The sequence below is a fragment of the Poecilia formosa genome, unplaced genomic scaffold (assembly GCF_000485575.1).
Source record: "Poecilia formosa unplaced genomic scaffold, Poecilia_formosa-5.1.2 Scaffold8, whole genome shotgun sequence".
In the NCBI taxonomy this organism is placed as follows: domain Eukaryota; kingdom Metazoa; phylum Chordata; class Actinopteri; order Cyprinodontiformes; family Poeciliidae; genus Poecilia; species Poecilia formosa.
The window spans coordinates 1617827-1638837 of record NW_006799947.1 but is presented as its reverse complement, the minus strand read 5'-3'; the positions used below and the strand labels follow the sequence as shown (position 1 = coordinate 1638837).

The 21011-nt window shown below is 38.0% G+C and overlaps 2 protein-coding genes across 3 annotated transcripts in view; both read left to right on the top strand.

Moving 5' to 3' along the window:
- kif6 (kinesin family member 6) overlaps positions 1-5002 on the top strand; it is a 61409-nt gene extending 56407 nt beyond the window's left edge. Inside the window, exons 21-25 of the mRNA XM_016662136.1 lie at positions 174-262; positions 2305-2394; positions 2531-2617; positions 3307-3422; positions 4585-5002. Coding sequence (XP_016517622.1) covers positions 174-262; positions 2305-2394; positions 2531-2617; positions 3307-3422; positions 4585-4607 — 405 coding nt within the window. The 3' untranslated portion in view covers positions 4608-5002. The remainder of the gene's footprint in view (positions 1-173; positions 263-2304; positions 2395-2530; positions 2618-3306; positions 3423-4584) is intronic.
- An 899-nt stretch (positions 5003-5901) lies between these two features.
- On the top strand, positions 5902-20939 carry LOC103153961 (kinesin-like protein KIF6). Of its 2 annotated transcripts, XR_001659027.1 has the most exons (11): positions 5902-6021; positions 6254-6309; positions 12863-12913; positions 14304-14391; positions 14533-14668; positions 16111-16199; positions 18242-18331; positions 18468-18554; positions 19244-19359; positions 20314-20403; positions 20522-20939. XR_001659027.1 is itself a non-coding variant. In XM_007575076.2 (10 exons), exons 1-10 carry the CDS (start codon positions 5933-5935, stop codon positions 20542-20544), a joined length of 825 nt encoding a protein of 274 aa, XP_007575138.1. In that variant the 5' UTR covers positions 5902-5932; the 3' UTR covers positions 20545-20939. The 2 variants fall into 2 exon arrangements, 1 of the variants encoding a protein (XP_007575138.1); XM_007575076.2 differs by lacking the exon at positions 20314-20403.
- The last annotated feature ends 72 nt before the right edge of the window (positions 20940-21011 follow it).

Sequence of the window (21011 nt, the reverse complement as noted above, 5' to 3'; positions counted from 1 at the left end):
CACTTGCTTAAACTTTGCGTTTGCTAAATGACGAACCAGAGCAGTAAAGCATCAGAGGTGCTTTCTTTAATCTGTCAGATGTATGTAGCATGCTCATGTTATTCTGTCGGGCTGTTTTTGTTGACAGTTGTTGTAGAAATGTTTCAGCAATTTAAAAAATATATTTTTATTAGGAGTCTGAGTCGGAAACTGAAGCGAAATATGGCTCTACATCTCAAAATGAAACCTTGCAACCATCTTCACCTGGCACTCCAGGATTTTGGTAAGACCTTTTCTGCTATATTTTTATATATGCACTCTTTGCTTCTCTACCAATTAGGAGTATTGAGAATGGTTTTACAGGTCTCAAAAGCCTCTTTTACTTGTTTTGTTACATTTTTGAAATTCCGGATGAAGAATCAGTGATGTGGTTTTGTCAAACGACAGCGGATTATTACACAACCAAAGTCTTCCTTTATCTCTGTTCTTTTCATTGTTTTCTTTGCAGCTGATTTTCGGCACATAGCAAGACAATTATCCCCTCCTCTTTTTTTTTTTTTTTTTTTTATTCAGTGTTTGTTTTTAAACCTTGAGGAAATCCTTGGACAAATAACCAGCTGCAATCCACATCTCCTTTAAATTCACGGAGACCAACATAGGAAAGCTGGCTGGCATTTTGTCCGAATTGGAGAAGTGACAAACTTTTTTTTCTTAAATTCTGAAATGATGTTTTTTGCCCTTTCAGGCCCAAAATTGAAAAAAATTATAGGGAAGAATGTGTTGAATTAAAAAAAAAAAAAAAAAAAAAAAAAAACTTAGGACAACCAAATATATGTTACTTCATGAATTGTACTGAGATGTGAATTTCCATCTGGAATTAATAAAGTATATTCATTCATTCATTCATTCATTCATTCATTCATTTAAATACCTTCAAAAATATACACCTTCTGATTAAATTTAAATTGAGATTAATTGTAAGTCACAAGTTGCATGAAAAAAAAAAAACAATTGTCAATTACGCATTTCTACAAAATACATTAATGTTTACCCTTTCATAATTAGTTGATTACTCAACGACGTGCTTCTGATTGCTGGCTTGCACGGAACAGACATTGAACATTTGTCATCACTTTCAGGCGTTTGTGTGCATTTGCTTCACCATCTGTGACGCCGTCAGCCAGAGGACATTCACAACATAATCACAGCCCGAATTTATCATCTTAAATCTACAGTAACTCTGATGACAGTTATTAATGCACACACAGTGAGGGAAAGAGCCCAGAGTTTGTCAACGCTTTCCTCCGAGACTGATCACAGAAACTGCCCTGGAAATGATTCCTCTCATGTCTGCTGTTGGCGAGTGTTTACTACCATATGGCCGTTTTACAATATGCTACTTTATTTGCTGACACAATGCAACCAGGAAGGTTTTGTCTATTTCGTTAAGTTTTATTTGCTCCCGTTTCTCTCTTATTTTCACTTTGAAATAAGAAAAAACTAGAAAGAAAGAACAAAGAAATTGCAGAATCCACATCGAGTGTAAATTCCTTCTGCAAACTGCACTTAATACATGTGTCATAGTTTGAAGCTCGCTCAGAGCTGAACAGAGGAATCAAATCATTCTCATCACAATTTTGAAAACTACTTTTTTCCATTTTTTTCCATTTTCCAACCACAAGCTTCAGCGTATGTTCACAATGTGTGTGAAGTGAACGGAAAAGGATACATCATTTTCGAAGGGAAGCTTTAATCAGAGAAGCACTCAGGAGGGCTTTTGTAGCTGTGCAGAAGCTGCATCTGTTGCCAGGCTGGCGCACCCCACAATTCTGACTTCTATAAAGAAGCTGGAAGGAGAAAGCCATAAGAAATCCTGTAAAATCTCCCACAAGCCATGTAGGGTACACTGCAAACATGTGGGTGAATGGGCTCTGGTCAGAAAACCCGAAGCTGGACTTTTTGGCCGACATGCAAAACATTCTGTGGCAAAAAAAATAACAATGATCATCACCCTTAACACAAAATCCCCACTACTAAACATGATGGGGGCACCATACCACTGTGGGAATGTTTCTCTAGTTCTACATGGCCAAAGAGGACTTGAGTTGAATGCAGGACAAGCCTGGAAGAAACTTACAAGAGGGCCCAAAGTAATCAAGAATTTTGATGAACCTGCAAAAGAAACGTTCTGGCTGCTTTATGCTGTAGCTCCATCTGGTGGTATAAAGAAGAGGACACGGATAACTTCCATGTTTCAAACACAAACCTGTGGTATTACTTTGACGTTATCTCTGTCTTTATGAAAGGCTCTGCTTTCTTCCACAGCTCTCCTGAGCTAAGCAGCACAATGAAGGAGTCTCCGTCAAAGCAGGAGACAAATCCGGACCATTCGGTCTCTTCTGCTCCTGAACTGAGGTCAGTCAGTTCTTAATTATCTCTTCTTTTATTTCAGGGAAGTATGTTTAGATTGTACTGCATTGGAGTTTGTAAAGTAAAAAAAATAAAATAAAAAAGCTGAGAGTGGAAATAACTCAATTTGTCTTACTTTCAGCTGTCTTGAACCCATAGACAAACTTCCAGCCCCAGTTTGGTCAGCCTGGAACAAGTCCCAAGAGGAGAGTAAGAATTCATACTGGAGGTACATTAACCAGAGTTTTATCACAGACCTAAAAAGCATCCAGAATATATGATTTGAACCAATTTTTGCTTCAATTGAAACGCTAATTAGAAGACTGAAATAGTTTAACTTGGGAAATTGATTTTTCTGGCATCTATTGAATGAGCTGCGACTTTTACTAACTGAAATTAAGCCTCTTTTTTTTTTTGCCTAATTTTTTCAATTAATACTTTCATACACACCCACAATGACTCCTAAATCCATACATTCAGCCCAGACCTGCAGATTTTATAGCTGTTCTGTGTTTTTTCTTCACTTACGAGAGCCGTCATAAATTTTAATGTCTTTGTGAAGTAACGTCTGCGAGTCGTGTTCACAAATCAAAAGAGTCTTGCTTTAACCCAGATGCTGAAAGCTCCATTTTACAGCCACTGTTAAACACTCGCTGTAATATGTATATGCTTCCTCTTAAACAAGCACTCTCGCAGCACAGACCCACTTTTGTTCTGTAGCGAGGCTCTGAAACACAAGGAGCTGTTCTCTGTCAAAGTTTCTGCTTTAAATTTTGCTCCGTGAACAGTTTACATGTTTCATGCAGGGGTCACATGAAGACTTGTTTTTGTGCCTGCTCCAAAACAAACATGACCACGTTTTTTAAAAAGACAAATTTCAACCCTGGGCATGTTGGAGTAACCACAAGTACGTTTCAGGGACCTTTCCACAACAACCCTCACGTCTTCTTCCATTCCACTGACTGGAGATCAGGAAGTTGATTCTGACATCCTGGCCTTTGTTATTGCCCGGAAAAATCTCCTCAGCAGGATAGGTAACACACACACACACACATGCACACCTACACACACATTCTCTCACATGTAGAATTTTGCATTGACTTCCATCCATTTTTTTCATCCATTTCAATAGCCTAGACCCGGCCCTTATCCTAAACCGAACCACTGCCAGTACATGCCTAACCCTAAACTCAACTCACATCTTAGTCCTAATCCAAAGCCCTAACCCAAAAGCAGCTCTGCTTCTTATTGAGACTTAAAATGTTTCAAATACATGGTCATATACACAGGCCTAATGCAGCTTGCACACAAAAATGGGTGCTCAACACTGCACTCTAGTGGTGTGATGAATTACAATGTGTCACAAAGTTTTGTTAGCGTTCAAGAGCTTGAGTTCATCAGACAAAACAGTGCCTTAAAAAAAACTTGAGTTTTTCCAGGTTTTGCCCCACTGGATTTCAGCATGGCCCTTCTATCACATGCATACTCTTTGATCTAAGCCACAGCTGTTAAACTCCAGGCCTTCAGCAACTTTTAGATGCATCTCTGGTCCCACACACCTCACCCACGGGTCTCTGTCCTTGCATTCAGGTGTGTTGGACAAAATGTTGCGGGACAGCAGCCCTCGAAAACTAAAGTCTGACACCCTGATCTAAGCAATTTAATTATTCTCTGACTACGTTTTGAGACATCACCCCCAGCGCCACCATTGGCCTATTGGCTGATTTTCAGATTAAATGCGTTTTGGGTGCAAACCCTAAACCTAAATCTACTGTGTATTGCCAGGTGTTCAGTTCTACTATTCATTTTACATTTTCTAATTTTACGGTTGTAACAGTGTTTATGTAGAAGATTATATAAAGAACAGTTTGAAGTATTTGCTCAGAGAAATCACATCTCAATAGATTTGTCGGTTCTCCCATTTTAGCTTTTGTGTAGATGTTTTCTTTGCCAACAGCAGATTTCCCTGTGTTGTATTTTGCCATCAGCTATTCAGAGAAGCTGAGGTCCTAGGCTACTTGAGCTACTAGACTACTTTTTTTTTTTTTTACAATACAGAAAAAAACAGTCTAAATGAGGTACAAATGAGTTGAGTTTAGTTTTTAACTAACTGAGGAGTGTTGCTATCTGTCAAATCTGTGATGTGTTAGATATAATAGCCACTAATCAAGTAGGTTTGTGTTTTGTGTATTTTAGGCCCCGGTAAAGATGTGAAGTGAAGTTCTAACGAGGAGCCATATCATCACTTCCAGTCAAAACGAATGGTCTGGGAATTTGTATTGCCACAGTCCACTCATGCTTTCTCCTTCTGGACAGCAGCATAAACCACAGACTGTGTCTAACGTTTGATCTAAACCCTTTTACTAATAAAACAACAGAAAAAAGACAGAAGAATAACCAGAAAAGAGCCGCAGTATTTGTTGAAATCTCGTGAAACGTTTTAATTGGTGACATGATGTTTCAACATTTAGAAAGAAGTGCTTTTTTATATATTTCCAGCTGAGTTTGCTCTATTAATTTTTATGTAAATTAATATAAAACTATGGGATGTAGTGTGAATAATAAAGCTTTTCATTGCTTTTCCCAAACAATTAAGGCAAAAGTAGTGCAACTGTGAGATGCCTGAGCCATCACTTCGTTGTGCTGTTGTCCTGCACTATAGGAAACAAGTCACTGCCAGGGTACAAAGTTTTTATACTTTGTAGTTTTGTCCTCAGAGGAAAAATACTTTTATGATGCTACAAATAGCACCTGTGCTATGTGTTGACTTTTTAAATCCTGTTTTCTTGTCCAGGTCACCAGGACAGTTACCTAGAAAAATTTTCACTGTCAACCTCAAATGGGGATCTTCTGTGTAAGAACAAATGTCACGTAAAGAAAATTCAGGAAGACGGTCCATTACTAGGTACATTTATTCTTAAATTCTGGGAAAACCTTGAGGCCATCGCACAAAAATAAGCAATCGGCTGTGTCCTTCAGATCTTTGCAGCTGTTCTGCTTAAAGCCACAGAGAAGAAGATCCAACCAGCCACTCTGGATCCACCTATACCTTTCAAACAACTTGTCAACATTTTGCATTGCTTTGCATTAATTTGTTTGACAGATGACAAGAAGTTGCACACTTTGCATTCAGTTCTGGGCTCTTTCGTTGCCTTGGATATTTCTCCAAGACAACCCTTTAAAGTCCTATCTGTTACATCTCGTCGCTGTAACGTCAACGCCTTTTCCATGACTGCATGCAATGCTTTATGGAAGAAATCCACTCATCTATCAGCTAGAAGGCGGTGTTCAATTTGTATATTTATAATATAAACCAATATGTATATATACAACCAATCACATCCATGTCAACTCACGGTCCCTATTGCAACAAGAACATGTGCAATATTGCAATCACAAATTACCTAACAGATTAAATATTTATCGGGCTATAATACTTAAGGCGCCATGCATTAAAATTCTGCCTGATGATAATATATTTAGCCATTTGCATTTCCTTNGTGTTTCAGTACAGATTTTTATCTCCTCAGGTTCAAAGTTGTCAATGGGAAAACAGGAAGCATTTGAGATTTTCATAAGAGATCACGAGGAACATCAAACCATTGAAGAGAATTCGAATATACTCAAAGAAAGGTGAGTGACGAAAGGAACAAGATATTCCTCCACAGTGTTATATGGCTTCTGCTTGCATTTAAGATTCCTTCTGATACAGTAAAGTTGCAAACACATGATAACATAAAATTTTATTTCACCTTTTTCATAATCATTGCACCTCAAAGCACACCCCTTGGTTATTTCCTTAATTGTAGTTTTCCATTCATTAAATTTAGTGTAAAAAAAATATTTGGCTTCTTCTTTTGACCAGGTCAGATGAGGCCAGAAGACTTGGAGAACAACTAAAGGGAGCCAGAAACAGAATCAGTGAGTTCTCTCAACATTTGGGAGTTCTTCTGTAGATATTACGTTACAGTTTTTAGCTGTGAACATCTTTCACGTCTACAATTTGCTCTCAGTGTTATTCCTGTGGTACCCAACCAAAAAACATCAACACCAGATCACTGTCAGGGTGTTGAGTCCCTCGAGCGTCAGAATATCTTTCACAGCATTCCTAAGCCTTCCCAGAACTGGGAGGCATTCAAATTTCCATCCACTTATAGCGGGCTTCCAACCTGTGCTTTTTACGAGTCGATCTCAGGCTGTTTTATGACGGTTCTGTTAGAGCTCCCCCGAGTTCTTCCTGATAGTCACTAACTTAACTAAGCCAAAATGAGTCCTGGCATTAATTTGCAATGCAATGTGAATGAATCCAAAGACGTTCACAGTCTCTCGCTGCGATTTGTTAACACATGTACTTCTTGTAAAGCTATATGTAATGGTAGTACAGTGGCCTAATTTTACAGTTCTTTCTCTAAATACTAGGTAAATGTAAAATTTAACAGCTTTTGGATGCAGTTTTTCATTCTTAGGACTAAACATGCAAATGCAAAAGAATTTCGTAAAAAAAATTCTAATTGCTTCTTTAAAAAAAAAAAAATAAAAATAAGATGACAAATACAATCTTTCCTTACCAGATGGACTTGATGTAGTGTTCATTATCTTTGTGAGCTCCTCTGTAAAAGCAGAAGTTTTGGTAGTTGTTTAGTGTGGAGCAGTTGGGTGTGTGCGATAACAATAAGTCCAAATAGGTAAGACCTCAACAATGATCACAAAGAAGCAGTAGTTCCTACCCATCAGTCTGGGAGGGGTTAAAACATGAATTATTCTACAACGCAGAACAAAACAAATTTTCAAATCACATTTTCAAGATTTGACACCTCGGTATACTTACTCCAAGATTAACCCTTTCAATGCTCAGAGAAAAGATGAAAGCCCCAAAAGCTACATGCGATGCTCTCGAAGCCTCCAGAAGTTATTCCTGACTGAATTGTTAGAAAAAGACTGAATAAGAACAGCTTGTTTAGAAGCATTAATAAGGCTCTTCTTTCTAAAAAGAAAATGGCATAAGACACGTCATTACGTTTTTAACAAACAATACCCAACATGTCAGAACAAAAGCCTTATAGCAATTTACCCTGGTGGAGAGGTAATGATATGGGCTTGTTTTGCAGCCACAAGATCTGGACACGTTGTTGTTACTGAGTTTTTTTTATACCAAGGTATTCAAGAGTAATCTGTCCATCTGTCGGATGTCTGAAGCTTGATCGAAACTAGATCAACAGCAAAAAGTATGCCTAAAACAGCGGCAGATATACCAGAGATTGGCTGAAAAAGCAAAAAAATCAACATACTTCAAAGTCCAAACCTCAAACTTAATGTGCTGTGGTGGGACTGTAGGCAGAACAAATAAACCTCAATGAAATTAAGCGTTAAAAGGCAAAGAAGTTCTCCAAATTTCCCCACATTCACAATAGTTTGTCAGCTGCTTATTACAATAATAACAATAATCTTCATTGTCAACAGACATCTTAATTTGGCTTCGGCATTACACAGTGGTTAAAAACCATAAAATAAGTTTGTTTTTTTTTTTTGTTTTTTTTTTTACTAAATTAGATAGAAAAGAAGATCCTGATTGATTGGTTAGTTAATAGTGTCTAAGCTGTTTCCACAGAAACACTCGGAGACATCTGAAGACAAGTTTAGTAGGTTGTTGTCTGATGCAAATTTGTGCAGTAGGTGGGATGGAATTAGAGTTTTATGTGGGCTACATTTTCTCTTACAAACAAAAGTAAATTTTTAAGTTTCCCTTTACTCTTGTGATGCATCCACTCATGTGTGTTTGTGGCTGACTTCACACACCAATAAAATAGATCTGTTTACAGCAGGACCACGCCTCATCCCTGCCTTGGATCACTCTCAGTGGTTTGGCAGTTTGTGCCCGTCACCCTCATATATACCACCATGTGTTTGTCACCCCTACAGTCTATTGTTTTCCTCCTTTCGCCCCAAGAAGTGTTGACGTGGCCATGTTTGTTGTGCATCACAAAGAAATCAAGTATGACAGCGTTTAGTAACCCTTGTTCCTCCATTGACCCACACACAGTAAAGTAAAATGAAGATAAACATTTGTATGATTGAAAAGTAAAAAAAAAAAATTTTTTTTTTTCTTTTTTAACATTTCGAAAATGTTAAAAAAAATGTCATTTTCAAAAAATTGTCTCAAAACCATCTTTAGGCTGTGAATATTACTACATTATCATACTGATGGAACTGCATTCTTCCTGCATTAGACACTGTTTTTAATCAAAAAAAAGTGTTGCTTCTTCTGGCTGGTAACTCAAAGCTTCTTTGTCATTTTGGAAGCCCTGCTTGGACGCTGTTAGCCACCTATGTTTTATGCGTAATGTGCACCGTGGAAAAATTTTATGTAATATAGTGAATTTCTTTTGCTTTTGGACATACCCAGCTTGGAGGGTCGGTAGCAGGGGATAAAAAGAGAGATGGGAGCGCGAGGAAACATCAGTGTCTAAACATTACTCTATTGTACTTGGCCACGACACGTAGCTCTGGAATCCAGTCCCACTGGAAGAAGATACATTTTGAGCCTCTCGGTTCAGAGAGTGCATGCATGTGTATGTATTTGCTCAGAAAGATCAGCGATACGCGTCCTCTGCAGTATAAAACGTGGAAGGCAGCTGGAAGCAAGCAGCATCTCCTGATTATTTGGCCAGATGTTGGAGGATTTATGCAGCGCGGTCTTAGGTAAAGCATCTGGTATCTTTTAGGTAATACACTCAGCTCACCTTTAAATAAATGACCTTTAAGCCCAAGATGTTTCAAAAAATATATCATTATCAAAAAATATATCATGTAAGAGCCTCCTTTATTTTATTTTTTTCTTTCCAGTGTGCTAGACATTTCTTTTTTTAAAGGGTCTTGATCAATAGTTTGTCATGCCTTCTAAATGTTTCATTCTGGCTCTTGGCTCACTGATTAATCATGCAGTTAGAGATAGTTTTACAGGGCCTTGAAAAAACAATGACACCATTTAATCAGCCTCTCAGTTTGTCAGGTTACATTCAGAAACTATATTTGAATTTTATTTGACAGACCAACATACAGTAATGCATAATTGATAGATGGGAAATGGTGTATGATTTTCAAAATGCTTGCATAACCAATACGTGTCCACTCCACAAATTCGATCTTAGTCCTTTCCACTCACAATTATGCGTCACTTTATGTTGGAATGTCATATAAAATCCCATTAAACTATATAGGATGCTGTGGTTGTAAATTGGGTCTTTGGGGATTTTGCTACCTCAACCTTTTACAAAGATACACTTTATTCCCCCTGAACTGACGAAAAACCTCAAAAAGACACTTTGAGAGATGACGATGTCAGAACGGCAAAAATAACAAGGTAAGGACAGGTTACAAAAATATTTAGCCACACTGTGACTATTTCAGCCGCCATGCGTCACAGATTGAGATAATAAACCAGATTTTGCATGAGTGTTATGATTTATGCATTACTCATGTTGCAAATACAATTGTTTTTGCATAAAGTCTTCATGTACAGCTGTTATAAACACAGCTATTCAACAAAAAACAGAGACTGTTTAGTAAATTTTTTTGGTTTAGTATAAACAACATTTTATGTTTCCTCTCTTTTGATATGTGATATTTGTTGCAGTCAAGATACATTGGTAAACTTTTCCTGTAGGTTTTTCTTACTACTATGTTGATCTTTTGATGTATTGTTTTCTTGGTGTAAACAATATTTCATTCTGTTTACATCAGAAGCTGATCTAGATCCTTGACTCATGGCATACTTTAAATCCCATTCAAGCATCATGCCACCAAAATGTGGGTATTTATTGAAACTTATAGCTTAAAGCTTGTCTTCAAAGAGGATAACCCTTACCATATGCTATGGAGAAAAACTTAATTTGGTTAGGTTGAATCTCTCTGCATATGATGCAATATCATAAGTGCTTCCTCTCTGAAGCACTTATGATATTGCATCATATGCACAGTGGGAAAATATCAAATTATTTTCAATATTTATTCTTCATTTTAGCAGCAAAAATACCACACTAGTAAAACAATTCAACCAACCACCAATTATTTTCAGTGTTATTAATGCAGGTAAATTTCATTACAACTCAACATAAAATAGAAAAGAAAAATGACATCAATAAAACATCAGGAATTTTAGGAACCACCATTCAGTGAGACTTTGCCCTTAAAATATATTTAAAATTCTTTGATTCAACAAAGTTCAGTTGCAATGTGACAAAAACAAAAGGGACATTGTGAGAAACAGGTTTTTCCCCAGTTCTGTATGTGCTGAGTGGACACTTTCTGCTTGTTCTTTATCAACAGGTGATTTGTTGCGTTGCTCAGTTTAGATTTTTTTCCAGGAGTGTAAAGCGTTTTATATTATGCATGCGGTTCTCATCAACTCTTTCACTTTGTTGCAGATGCAGTGCATTTTTTTTTTTTTTTTTTGGTCATATAAAGCGGCGGCTATAGAAGGAGGTTACTGCCAGGATTTCAGTTGCATTTAAAGTCGAATCTGTGGTGCTTTGTCTGGCGACTGCGTTTTACTGCTCCACAAAGCCAGCACGCAGGAATTGTCAGATATTACAGATTTGCGGCCACAACTACTACACTACGTAAAAGTAGATCACGTGAATTTCCCACTGTGGTTCCTTTGTTTTGATCTTAGTGTTGGGGATTCTGAAATGCTTATGTACGTGATGTGATGGATTTAAACAACACAGACAGTGCGCTCATCATGTCTTTATGAACTCCCCTCTTAGGGGTTTAAACATCCCTTAATCCTTTAATGTTCTTTTGAAGACGCAGACTCGACATCAGTAGGCGTGTTTTAGAGTGTCGTGCTTGTAAGAGAAGACCCAGGCTACCCACCTGACCACAAAATGAAGCCACAGGGCGTCTCAGATCATTTACATTCTCAGCTACCCAAATACATGGCTTCATGAGAGGATCCCAAACTCTGCCTCATACCTCATAACCATTTGGAAAAACAGTCTTGTCACGGGCACCATATGACTCTGTGTGTCCTGTATAATGTTTCACTTCATCTGTTCAAGTCTCTGCTGTCTACAGAAACCCCTAAAGCGGTTGACTTTGAACGAAAGTGCTCGTGATGCGCTTGGAAAGACAAACTGGTTGCACTGGGATTTTGCAAACAATTTTAAAGCTTTCTGAAAGAAAGTGCTGACTAAATGCAAAATCCTTGTGGGTTTAGAATCACTTCAATCCAACTATTGTAGGACAGCATGGGTGGTATTCAGTGTAAAGGTAGTTTTTCAAGAGAGGACTTCATCTGGATTTCTCATCTATGGAGCTTAAACCTCTGATTTTAGATTGGACATAGCATCACTTTGCAGGGCTCAATTACTGAGCAGTTTTTATGTATGAGACCTAAGGGATTGTTAAAGAAAATCACAGACACTACCATTCTTCTACCCTTCATGTCTGTTTGTTTGTGACCCCCAAAAAACCCAAACCTCCCCTTCATGCTTATTCCTGGCGTTGTTTGCACAAATAGCTACAGACACTCTCGACCTAGCAACTCATCCAAACGTGATGAAGGCGATTTGGCAAAGTTCAAACTGAGCATCAGAACTGGGAAGCACTGGGGATTTAAGTGAGTTTGAACAGGCCATGTCTGTTGGGGCTTTACAGACCAGCCTAAGTGTTTCTGAAACTGCTGATCTACCCAGATGATCACACAGCCATCTCACAAGCGTACAGAGAACGGCCCAGAAATTATTTCCAGTGAGTGGAAATTATGTTGGTGTCAGGGTCTGACTTGTTTGAGGTGATAGAAACCCAACAATAACACAGATAATGGTTGTTGCTACTGACGTATAGAGAATGTCTTTGAAGATGTTGAACCTTGAAGCAGATAGACTCCATCAGCTAAGGATTACACTAAGAAAAAAACAAACAAAAGTTCATTTATCTCATTATATAAGGACTGGTTAATTGTCCTAATCTTTATGACTAGGAATCTACACCAATCGTTTTTCTACTGTCTATAACTAATAAATACTATAAATAAATAAATAGTTTTCCATAATTTAAGTTCACCATATTGGACTTCTACAAAATTTTACCGAAAATTTTAGTTCTAAAACTAAATATTTTTTTCCTAAAAAAATATATTTCTAAGCCAAAATTATTTAGTTTTGGTTTCTGAACCAAAATGCTCTTCAGTCAAAAGCTGAAATATTAAAAAAAGAACAATGTGATGAAAAATAATTGCAGTTTTTTAAACCTTGATATCTGTTAAAATCACAAACTGAGGAAAGTGCAGAAATGCCCTTGAAGAGGCTTCAAGTGTCGCTGCGGGTTTGTCCCCACAAACTGATTTTGTTTTCAGCTTCCCGTTCAGTATCTCTTGCAGGCTGCAAAAGAGATTATGTAAAAAGGTAATTTGAAAACACATTTAATGTTGAAAATTTAACATATTTTTGTCTTCTTTCTTCTTTGTCTTCAGCTGAATTGAAGAAGCAGTTGGAGACGCGGAGGAGACAAAGAGCAGCTCAGGGTATGAAGATGAAAACGTACATGATTGAACGAGATAACCCACGTGTATGTTCAACCTGCACAATGTTTAACATACACGTAAACCTATGCACTTTCTTTAGAGCTTCTGTAGATAGTTCCACCAGCAGTAAGCTCTATGTACAGTTATGTAGTGGGGAAGGAAATCCACAGTAGGAAAAAGGGAATTTTAATGGTGTTGCCAGGAACAGACCTATTATGTAACCTGTACCGTAGACATCTACTGCGTAAATATAAAAACATTTTTTTTTTTTATGTTGATTTGAACATTAGTCAAAATTAACTAACATGAGTTAATTTTAATTTGTGTTTTGCAATCAGTGATCTCTTTTGTTTCTGGGCTATACATATGATTTAAAATAGAGGCAAATTCATTCTAGCCATCCTTCAAAATTAAAAAGAATATGCGATGCATGTGAAGCAGATGTAAGGTCAGGTAAATATATTATTTTATAAACCTTCCCATTCCTACATTTAGAGCAAAAAAAAAAACAAAAAACAAGTTCTAAAATACTTTAACTGTGACAAACAAGGATAAGAATGGTTAATAAAGTCGACAAGCTCAGTGAAAGAGAGCAGCTGCATCTTGGTGGCACCAGGCCTTCATTAGAGTCTGTCCAAGTCATGTAAACCGTCTGTTTAGGAGAAGGCCACAATAAAGCCTCTATTCACAAATGTAGATGTGGAGGTTTTCTAAACTGGACCTTTAACTGAAGCATGTCCTCCTGGCACAGAAAGATTCAACTTATTTTTATTTTTATTTATTTTTTTGCTACAACCTCTCTAGATGTGTGTGGCGTGAAACACAGAATGAAGAAGCAGAAAAACATCACATGCCCACTGTTATGTATGGTGGAGGATCCGGCATGGGGCGGAGGAGTTGTTTCACGATCGTATGAGTTTGATGTCAGCTTTTCCCCTGACCATGTGACGAATCGCCTTTGAACATTTATACACTGATGTCACATCAGTGTATAAATTTTGACAAATGGAACATCTTTTTTTATCGTTTTTCTAAACTCGTCACTCCCGAAAGGATGGGAAACCCTGAACTTTCTGGCTGCTTTTGTCTTGTGTGCATTAGTGGCCACTTCAAAGCTTTGACAGAAGGCCTCAGTGACTGCAAGCTTGAATACCGAAACTACACTCTGTTAGCTCCTCTTCTGATGGTTTTGATCTGTTAACATGGACGCTTTGATGAGAAAATTTGGTCATAAAGCTAACATTTTCCTCTGGTTCTGACGTCAAAGGGCTTTTCTTGTTAGTTTAAATCTCAACCTCATGGAAGAGCTCATAAATTACATTTTACTTACATTCTACTTCTGGACGCAAATTTCTAAATATCTGCATGTTTAAATTGAATTGCTTTATAGCTGTGACAGGGAACGATATGCAGGACGGGGAGGAGAACGACCCCCTGGAAGAAAGCCTCTGCAAACAAATTAAGCAAGAGAAAGTAACGTGAGTTGTCTCAAATAACTTACCGAATGTTATTACAGTTCCCCACCCCCCCAAAAGACCCTGCTTGGTCTGATTGAACGCAGCAGGTGCTGTGTAACGACAACTAAAGATACATTTTCCACTGCTGATATCCCTTGTCAGCTACAACAGCAACCTTGGCCGCCTAAAGGCTCTGAGGACAGAGATCGAGCATCTGCAGCTGTTGATGGACAGGGTGAAGGTCAAGATCCAGAAGGATTTCCTGAAGTGGTGGAGTCAGGAGGCTTTGAATCTGCAGGTGACTGGCCTCTTTTCATCTCACCGTGCCTTTTGCAAATGTGTTCATACCCGTGGACTTTTCATGTTATGTCATAATAAAACCACAAACGTCAGTATATCTTTACTAAAAAAAAAAAAACAACAACACAATGTCGTGTGTAACTGTAGTGGCTGAAAAAACCCCCCACTAATGCAGAGTTTTCAAAACTTTTCACAACTAGGATCTTGGAAATATAAATGCATAGGTATTCACCCCATGTTTAATTTGACACTTCTAAATACAAATCCATTGCAACTGTGTTGCGATAAGCGTCAAATAAAAGAAAGACGACTATAGAATCATATGACCTCAGGTCAGGGCAGGGGTCAAGCAAAAATGGCAAATAAAAAAAACTTGTTTTAGACCAGCAGGCAAACTAGTGTGCGCTTCGATGTAGAGCTTGGTGCAGAGCCGGCAGTCCTGTTGAGGCTTAGTTCCAAACATTTTAAATATGCATACACACAATGAACTAAAATAACAGTGGCAGCAATATTATGCTTGTTAAAATTAATAATTTGTATCCAAATGGAAGGACATTAATACTTTGAGACAAAGTGTGAAAAAGTTCAAGGTTTATGAAAAAATGTGTTAGGAGCTGTAAATCTGCTCTGATCAGAATGAAACAACCAAAAATGTGATTCTCATGCTAGGTTTGTATCTATGTTTTTCTCTTTATGAACTGTGTTTCTTGCCATACTGGTGTTTTGAGCAGTGCTGACATTTAGCATGTACAACACTGGACAAATGTGTCGATTGCTGCCTCTTGTTTGTCACAAAGGCTAAATGGGACTTAGTGGGAGAAAGAATAGGAGGCAAACAGAGATGCATTTGTTTATTTATTTTTCCTGAATTCCATGTGACTCAAACACTAACAGAGTGGATAACAACATGAGTCAGAGTCTATTTTAGTCTAATATAGAAAAAGATTGCGGAGAGGACGGCTGGCAAAGGATTCAGTTGTAACACTGACTCAGTGAGGAGTCTGATAACTCACGCTTTGCTCAGCCTGGACAACTGCTGAGCACATTTCAGGCAACCAGCCAAAACAAAGATGTAAAGCAAGAACATCTGAGGAGCAAATTCTGCTGACCTTATGAATGGAGATAGGAGCGTCTCTCTCTTTTATCTCGGCAACATTTGGATATGAATTTCTGAATGACGGACGATGAGGAAGTGTAGCAGTTTTGCCTCACAAAGCTGAGTGTTTTTCTCACCAGTTTATGCCCAACAGCGTTGATCCAGTATTAGACGCACACATGCACTTGCTTAAACTTTGCGTTTGCTAAATGACGAACCAGAGCAGTAAAGCATCAGAGGTGCTTTCTTTAATCTGTAGCATGCTCATGTTATTCTGTCGGGCTGTTTTTGTTGACAGTTGTTGTAGAAATGTTTCAGTAATTTAAAAAATGTATTTTTATTAGGAATCTGAGTCGGAACCTGTAGCAAAATATGGCTCTTCATCTCAAAATGAAACCTTGCAACCATCTTCACCTGGCACTCCAGGATTTTGGTAAGACCTTTTCTGCTATATTTTTATATATGCACTCTTTGCTTCTCTACCAATTAGGAGTATTGAGAATGGTTTTACAGGTCTCAAAAGCCTCTTTTACTTGTTTTGTTACATTTTTGAAATTCCGGATGAAGAATCAGTGATGTGGTTTTGTCAAACGACAGCGGATTATTACACAACCAAAGTCTTCCTTTATCTCTGTTCTTTTCATTGTTTTCTTTGCAGCTGATTTTCGGCACATAGCAAGACAATTATCCCCTCCTCTTTTTTTTTTTTTTTTTTTTATTCAGTGTTTGTTTTTAAACCTTGAGGAAATCCTTGGACAAATAACCAGCTGCAATCCACATCTCCTTTAAATTCACGGAGACCAACATAGGAAAGCTGGCTGGCATTTTGTCCGAATTGGAGAAGTGACAAACTTTTTTTTCTTAAATTCTGAAATGATGTTTTTTGCCCTTTCAGGCCCAAAATTGAAAAAAATTATAGGGAAGAATGTGTTGAATTAAAAAAAAAAAAAAAAAAAAAAAAAAACTTAGGACAACCAAATATATGTTACTTCATGAATTGTACTGAGATGTGAATTTCCATCTGGAATTAATAAAGTATATTCATTCATTCATTCATTCATTCATTCATTCATTTAAATACCTTCAAAAATATACACCTTCTGATTAAATTTAAATTGAGATTAATTGTAAGTCACAAGTTGCATGAAAAAAAAAAAACAATTGTCAATTACGCATTTCTACAAAATACATTAATGTTTACCCTTTCATAATTAGTTGATTACTCAACGACGTGCTTCTGATTGCTGGCTTGCACGGAACAGACATTGAACATTTGTCATCACTTTCAGGCGTTTGTGTGCATTTGCTTCACCATCTGTGACGCCGTCAGCCAGAGGACATTCACAACATAATCACAGCCCGAATTTATCATCTTAAATCTACAGTAACTCTGATGACAGTTATTAATGCACACACAGTGAGGGAAAGAGCCCAGAGTTTGTCAACGCTTTCCTCCGAGACTGATCACAGAAACTGCCCTGGAAATGATTCCTCTCATGTCTGCTGTTGGCGAGTGTTTACTACCATATGGCCGTTTTACAATATGCTACTTTATTTGCTGACACAATGCAACCAGGAAGGTTTTGTCTATTTCGTTAAGTTTTATTTGCTCCCGTTTCTCTCTTATTTTCACTTTGAAATAAGAAAAAACTAGAAAGAAAGAACAAAGAAATTGCAGAATCCACATCGAGTGTAAATTCCTTCTGCAAACTGCACTTAATACATGTGTCATAGTTTGAAGCTCGCTCAGAGCTGAACAGAGGAATCAAATCATTCTCATCACAATTTTGAAAACTACTTTTTTCCATTTTTTTCCATTTTCCAACCACAAGCTTCAGCGTATGTTCACAATGTGTGTGAAGTGAACGGAAAAGGATACATCATTTTCGAAGGGAAGCTTTAATCAGAGAAGCACTCAGGAGGGCTTTTGTAGCTGTGCAGAAGCTGCATCTGTTGCCAGGCTGGCGCACCCCACAATTCTGACTTCTATAAAGAAGCTGGAAGGAGAAAGCCATAAGAAATCCTGTAAAATCTCCCACAAGCCATGTAGGGTACACTGCAAACATGTGGGTGAATGGGCTCTGGTCAGAAAACCCGAAGCTGGACTTTTTGGCCGACATGCAAAACATTCTGTGGCAAAAAAAATAACAATGATCATCACCCTTAACACAAAATCCCCACTACTAAACATGATGGGGGCACCATACCACTGTGGGAATGTTTCTCTAGTTCTACATGGCCAAAGAGGACTTGAGTTGAATGCAGGACAAGCCTGGAAGAAACTTACAAGAGGGCCCAAAGTAATCAAGAATTTTGATGAACCTGCAAAAGAAACGTTCTGGCTGCTTTATGCTGTAGCTCCATCTGGTGGTATAAAGAAGAGGACACGGATAACTTCCATGTTTCAAACACAAACCTGTGGTATTACTTTGACGTTATCTCTGTCTTTATGAAAGGCTCTGCTTTCTTCCACAGCTCTCCTGAGCTAAGCAGCACAATGAAGGAGTCTCCGTCAAAGCAGGAGACAAATCCGGACCATTCGGTCTCTTCTGCTCCTGAACTGAGGTCAGTCAGTTCTTAATTATCTCTTCTTTTATTTCAGGGAAGTATGTTTAGATTGTACTGCATTGGAGTTTGTAAAGTAAAAAAAATAAAATAAAAAAGCTGAGAGTGGAAATAACTCAATTTGTCTTACTTTCAGCTGTCTTGAACCCATAGACAAACTTCCAGCCCCAGTTTGGTCAGCCTGGAACAAGTCCCAAGAGGAGAGTAAGAATTCATACTGGAGGTACATTAACCAGAGTTTTATCACAGACCTAAAAAGCATCCAGAATATATGATTTGAACCAATTTTTGCTTCAATTGAAACGCTAATTAGAAGACTGAAATAGTTTAACTTGGGAAATTGATTTTTCTGGCATCTATTGAATGAGCTGCGACTTTTACTAACTGAAATTAAGCCTCTTTTTTTTTTTGCCTAATTTTTTCAATTAATACTTTCATACACACCCACAATGACTCCTAAATCCATACATTCAGCCCAGACCTGCAGATTTTATAGCTGTTCTGTGTTTTTTCTTCACTTACGAGAGCCGTCATAAATTTTAATGTCTTTGTGAAGTAACGTCTGCGAGTCGTGTTCACAAATCAAAAGAGTCTTGCTTTAACCCAGATGCTGAAAGCTCCATTTTACAGCCACTGTTAAACACTCGCTGTAATATGTATATGCTTCCTCTTAAACAAGCACTCTCGCAGCACAGACCCACTTTTGTTCTGTAGCGAGGCTCTGAAACACAAGGAGCTGTTCTCTGTCAAAGTTTCTGCTTTAAATTTTGCTCCGTGAACAGTTTACATGTTTCATGCAGGGGTCACATGAAGACTTGTTTTTGTGCCTGCTCCAAAACAAACATGACCACGTTTTTTAAAAAGACAAATTTCAACCCTGGGCATGTTGGAGTAACCACAAGTACGTTTCAGGGACCTTTCCACAACAACCCTCACGTCTTCTTCCATTCCACTGACTGGAGATCAGGAAGTTGATTCTGACATCCTGGCCTTTGTTATTGCCCGGAAAAATCTCCTCAGCAGGATAGGTAACACACACACACACACATGCACACCTACACACACATTCTCTCACATGTAGAATTTTGCATTGACTTCCATCCATTTTTTTCATCCATTTCAATAGCCTAGACCCGGCCCTTATCCTAAACCGAACCACTGCCAGTACATGCCTAACCCTAAACTCAACTCACATCTTAGTCCTAATCCAAAGCCCTAACCCAAAAGCAGCTCTGCTTCTTATTGAGACTTAAAATGTTTCAAATACATGGTCATATACACAGGCCTAATGCAGCTTGCACACAAAAATGGGTGCTCAACACTGCACTCTAGTGGTGTGATGAATTACAACGTGTCACAAAGTTTTGTTAGCGTTCAAGAGCTTGAGTTCATCAGACAAAACAGTGCCTTAAAAAAAACTTGAGTTTTTCCAGGTTTTGCCCCACTGGATTTCAGCATGGCCCTTCTATCACATGCATACTCTTTGATCTAAGCCACAGCTGTTAAACTCCAGGCCTTCAGCAACTTTTAGATGCATCTCTGGTCCCACACACCTCACCCACGGGTCTCTGTCCTTGCATTCAGGTGTGTTGGACAAAATGTTGCGGGACAGCAGCCCTCGAAAACTAAAGTCTGACACCCTGATCTAAGCAATTTAATTATTCTCTGACTACGTTTTGAGACATCACCCCCAGCGCCACCATTGGCCTATTGGCTGATTTTCAGATTAAATGCGTTTTGGGTGCAAACCCTAAACCTAAATCTACTGTGTATTGCCAGGTGTTCAGTTCTACTATTCATTTTACATTTTCTAATATTACGGTTGTAACGTTGTTTATGTAGAAGATTATATAAAGAACAGTTTGAAGTATTTGCTCAGAGAAATCACATCTCAATAGATTTGTCGGTTCTCCCATTTTAGCTTTTGTGTAGATGTTTTCTTTGCCAACAGCAGATTTCCCTGTGTTGTATTTTGCCATCAGCTATTCAGAGAAGCTGAGGTCCTAGGCTACTTGAGCTACTAGACTACTTTTTTTTTTTTTTACAATACAGAAAAAAACAGTCTAAATGAGGTACAAATGAGTTGAGTTTAGTTTTTAACTAACTGAGGAGTGTTGCTATCTGTCAAATCTGTGATGTGTTAGATATAATAGCCACTAATCAAGTAGGTTTGTGTTTTGTGTATTTTAGGCCCCGGTAAAGATGTGAAGTGAAGTTCTAACGAGGAGCCATATCATCACTTCCAGTCAAAACGAATGGTCTGGGAATTCGTATTGCCACAGACCACTCATGCTTTCTCATTCTGGACAGCAGCATAAACCACAGACTGTGTCTAACGTTTGATCTAAACCCTTTTACTAATAAAACAACAGAGAAAAGACAGAAGAATAACCAGAAAAGAGCCGCAGTATTTGTTGAAATCTCGTGAAACGTTTTAATTGGTGACATGATGTTTCAACATTTAGAAAGAAGTGCTTTTTTATATATTTCCAGCTGAGTTTGCTCTATTAATTTTTATGTAAATTAATATAAAACTATGGGATGTAGTGTGAATAATAAAGCTTTTCATTGCTTTTCCCAAACAATTAAGGCAAAAGTAGTGCAACTGTGAGATGCCTGAGCCATCACTTCATTGTGCTGTTGTCCTGCACTATAGGAAACAAGTCACTGCCAGGGTACA

Coding starts and splice junctions, on each gene's coding strand:
- LOC103153961 (XM_007575076.2), top strand. CDS start 5,933: ATGGGAAAACAGGAAGCATTTGAGATTTTCATAAGAGATCACGAGGAA. Junction 18,555..19,243: donor AGTAAGAATTCATACTGGAG/GTACATTAACCA, acceptor AGTACGTTTCAG/GGACCTTTCCACAACAACCC. Junction 19,360..20,521: donor AAATCTCCTCAGCAGGATAG/GTAACACACACA, acceptor TGTGTATTTTAG/GCCCCGGTAAAGATGTGAAG.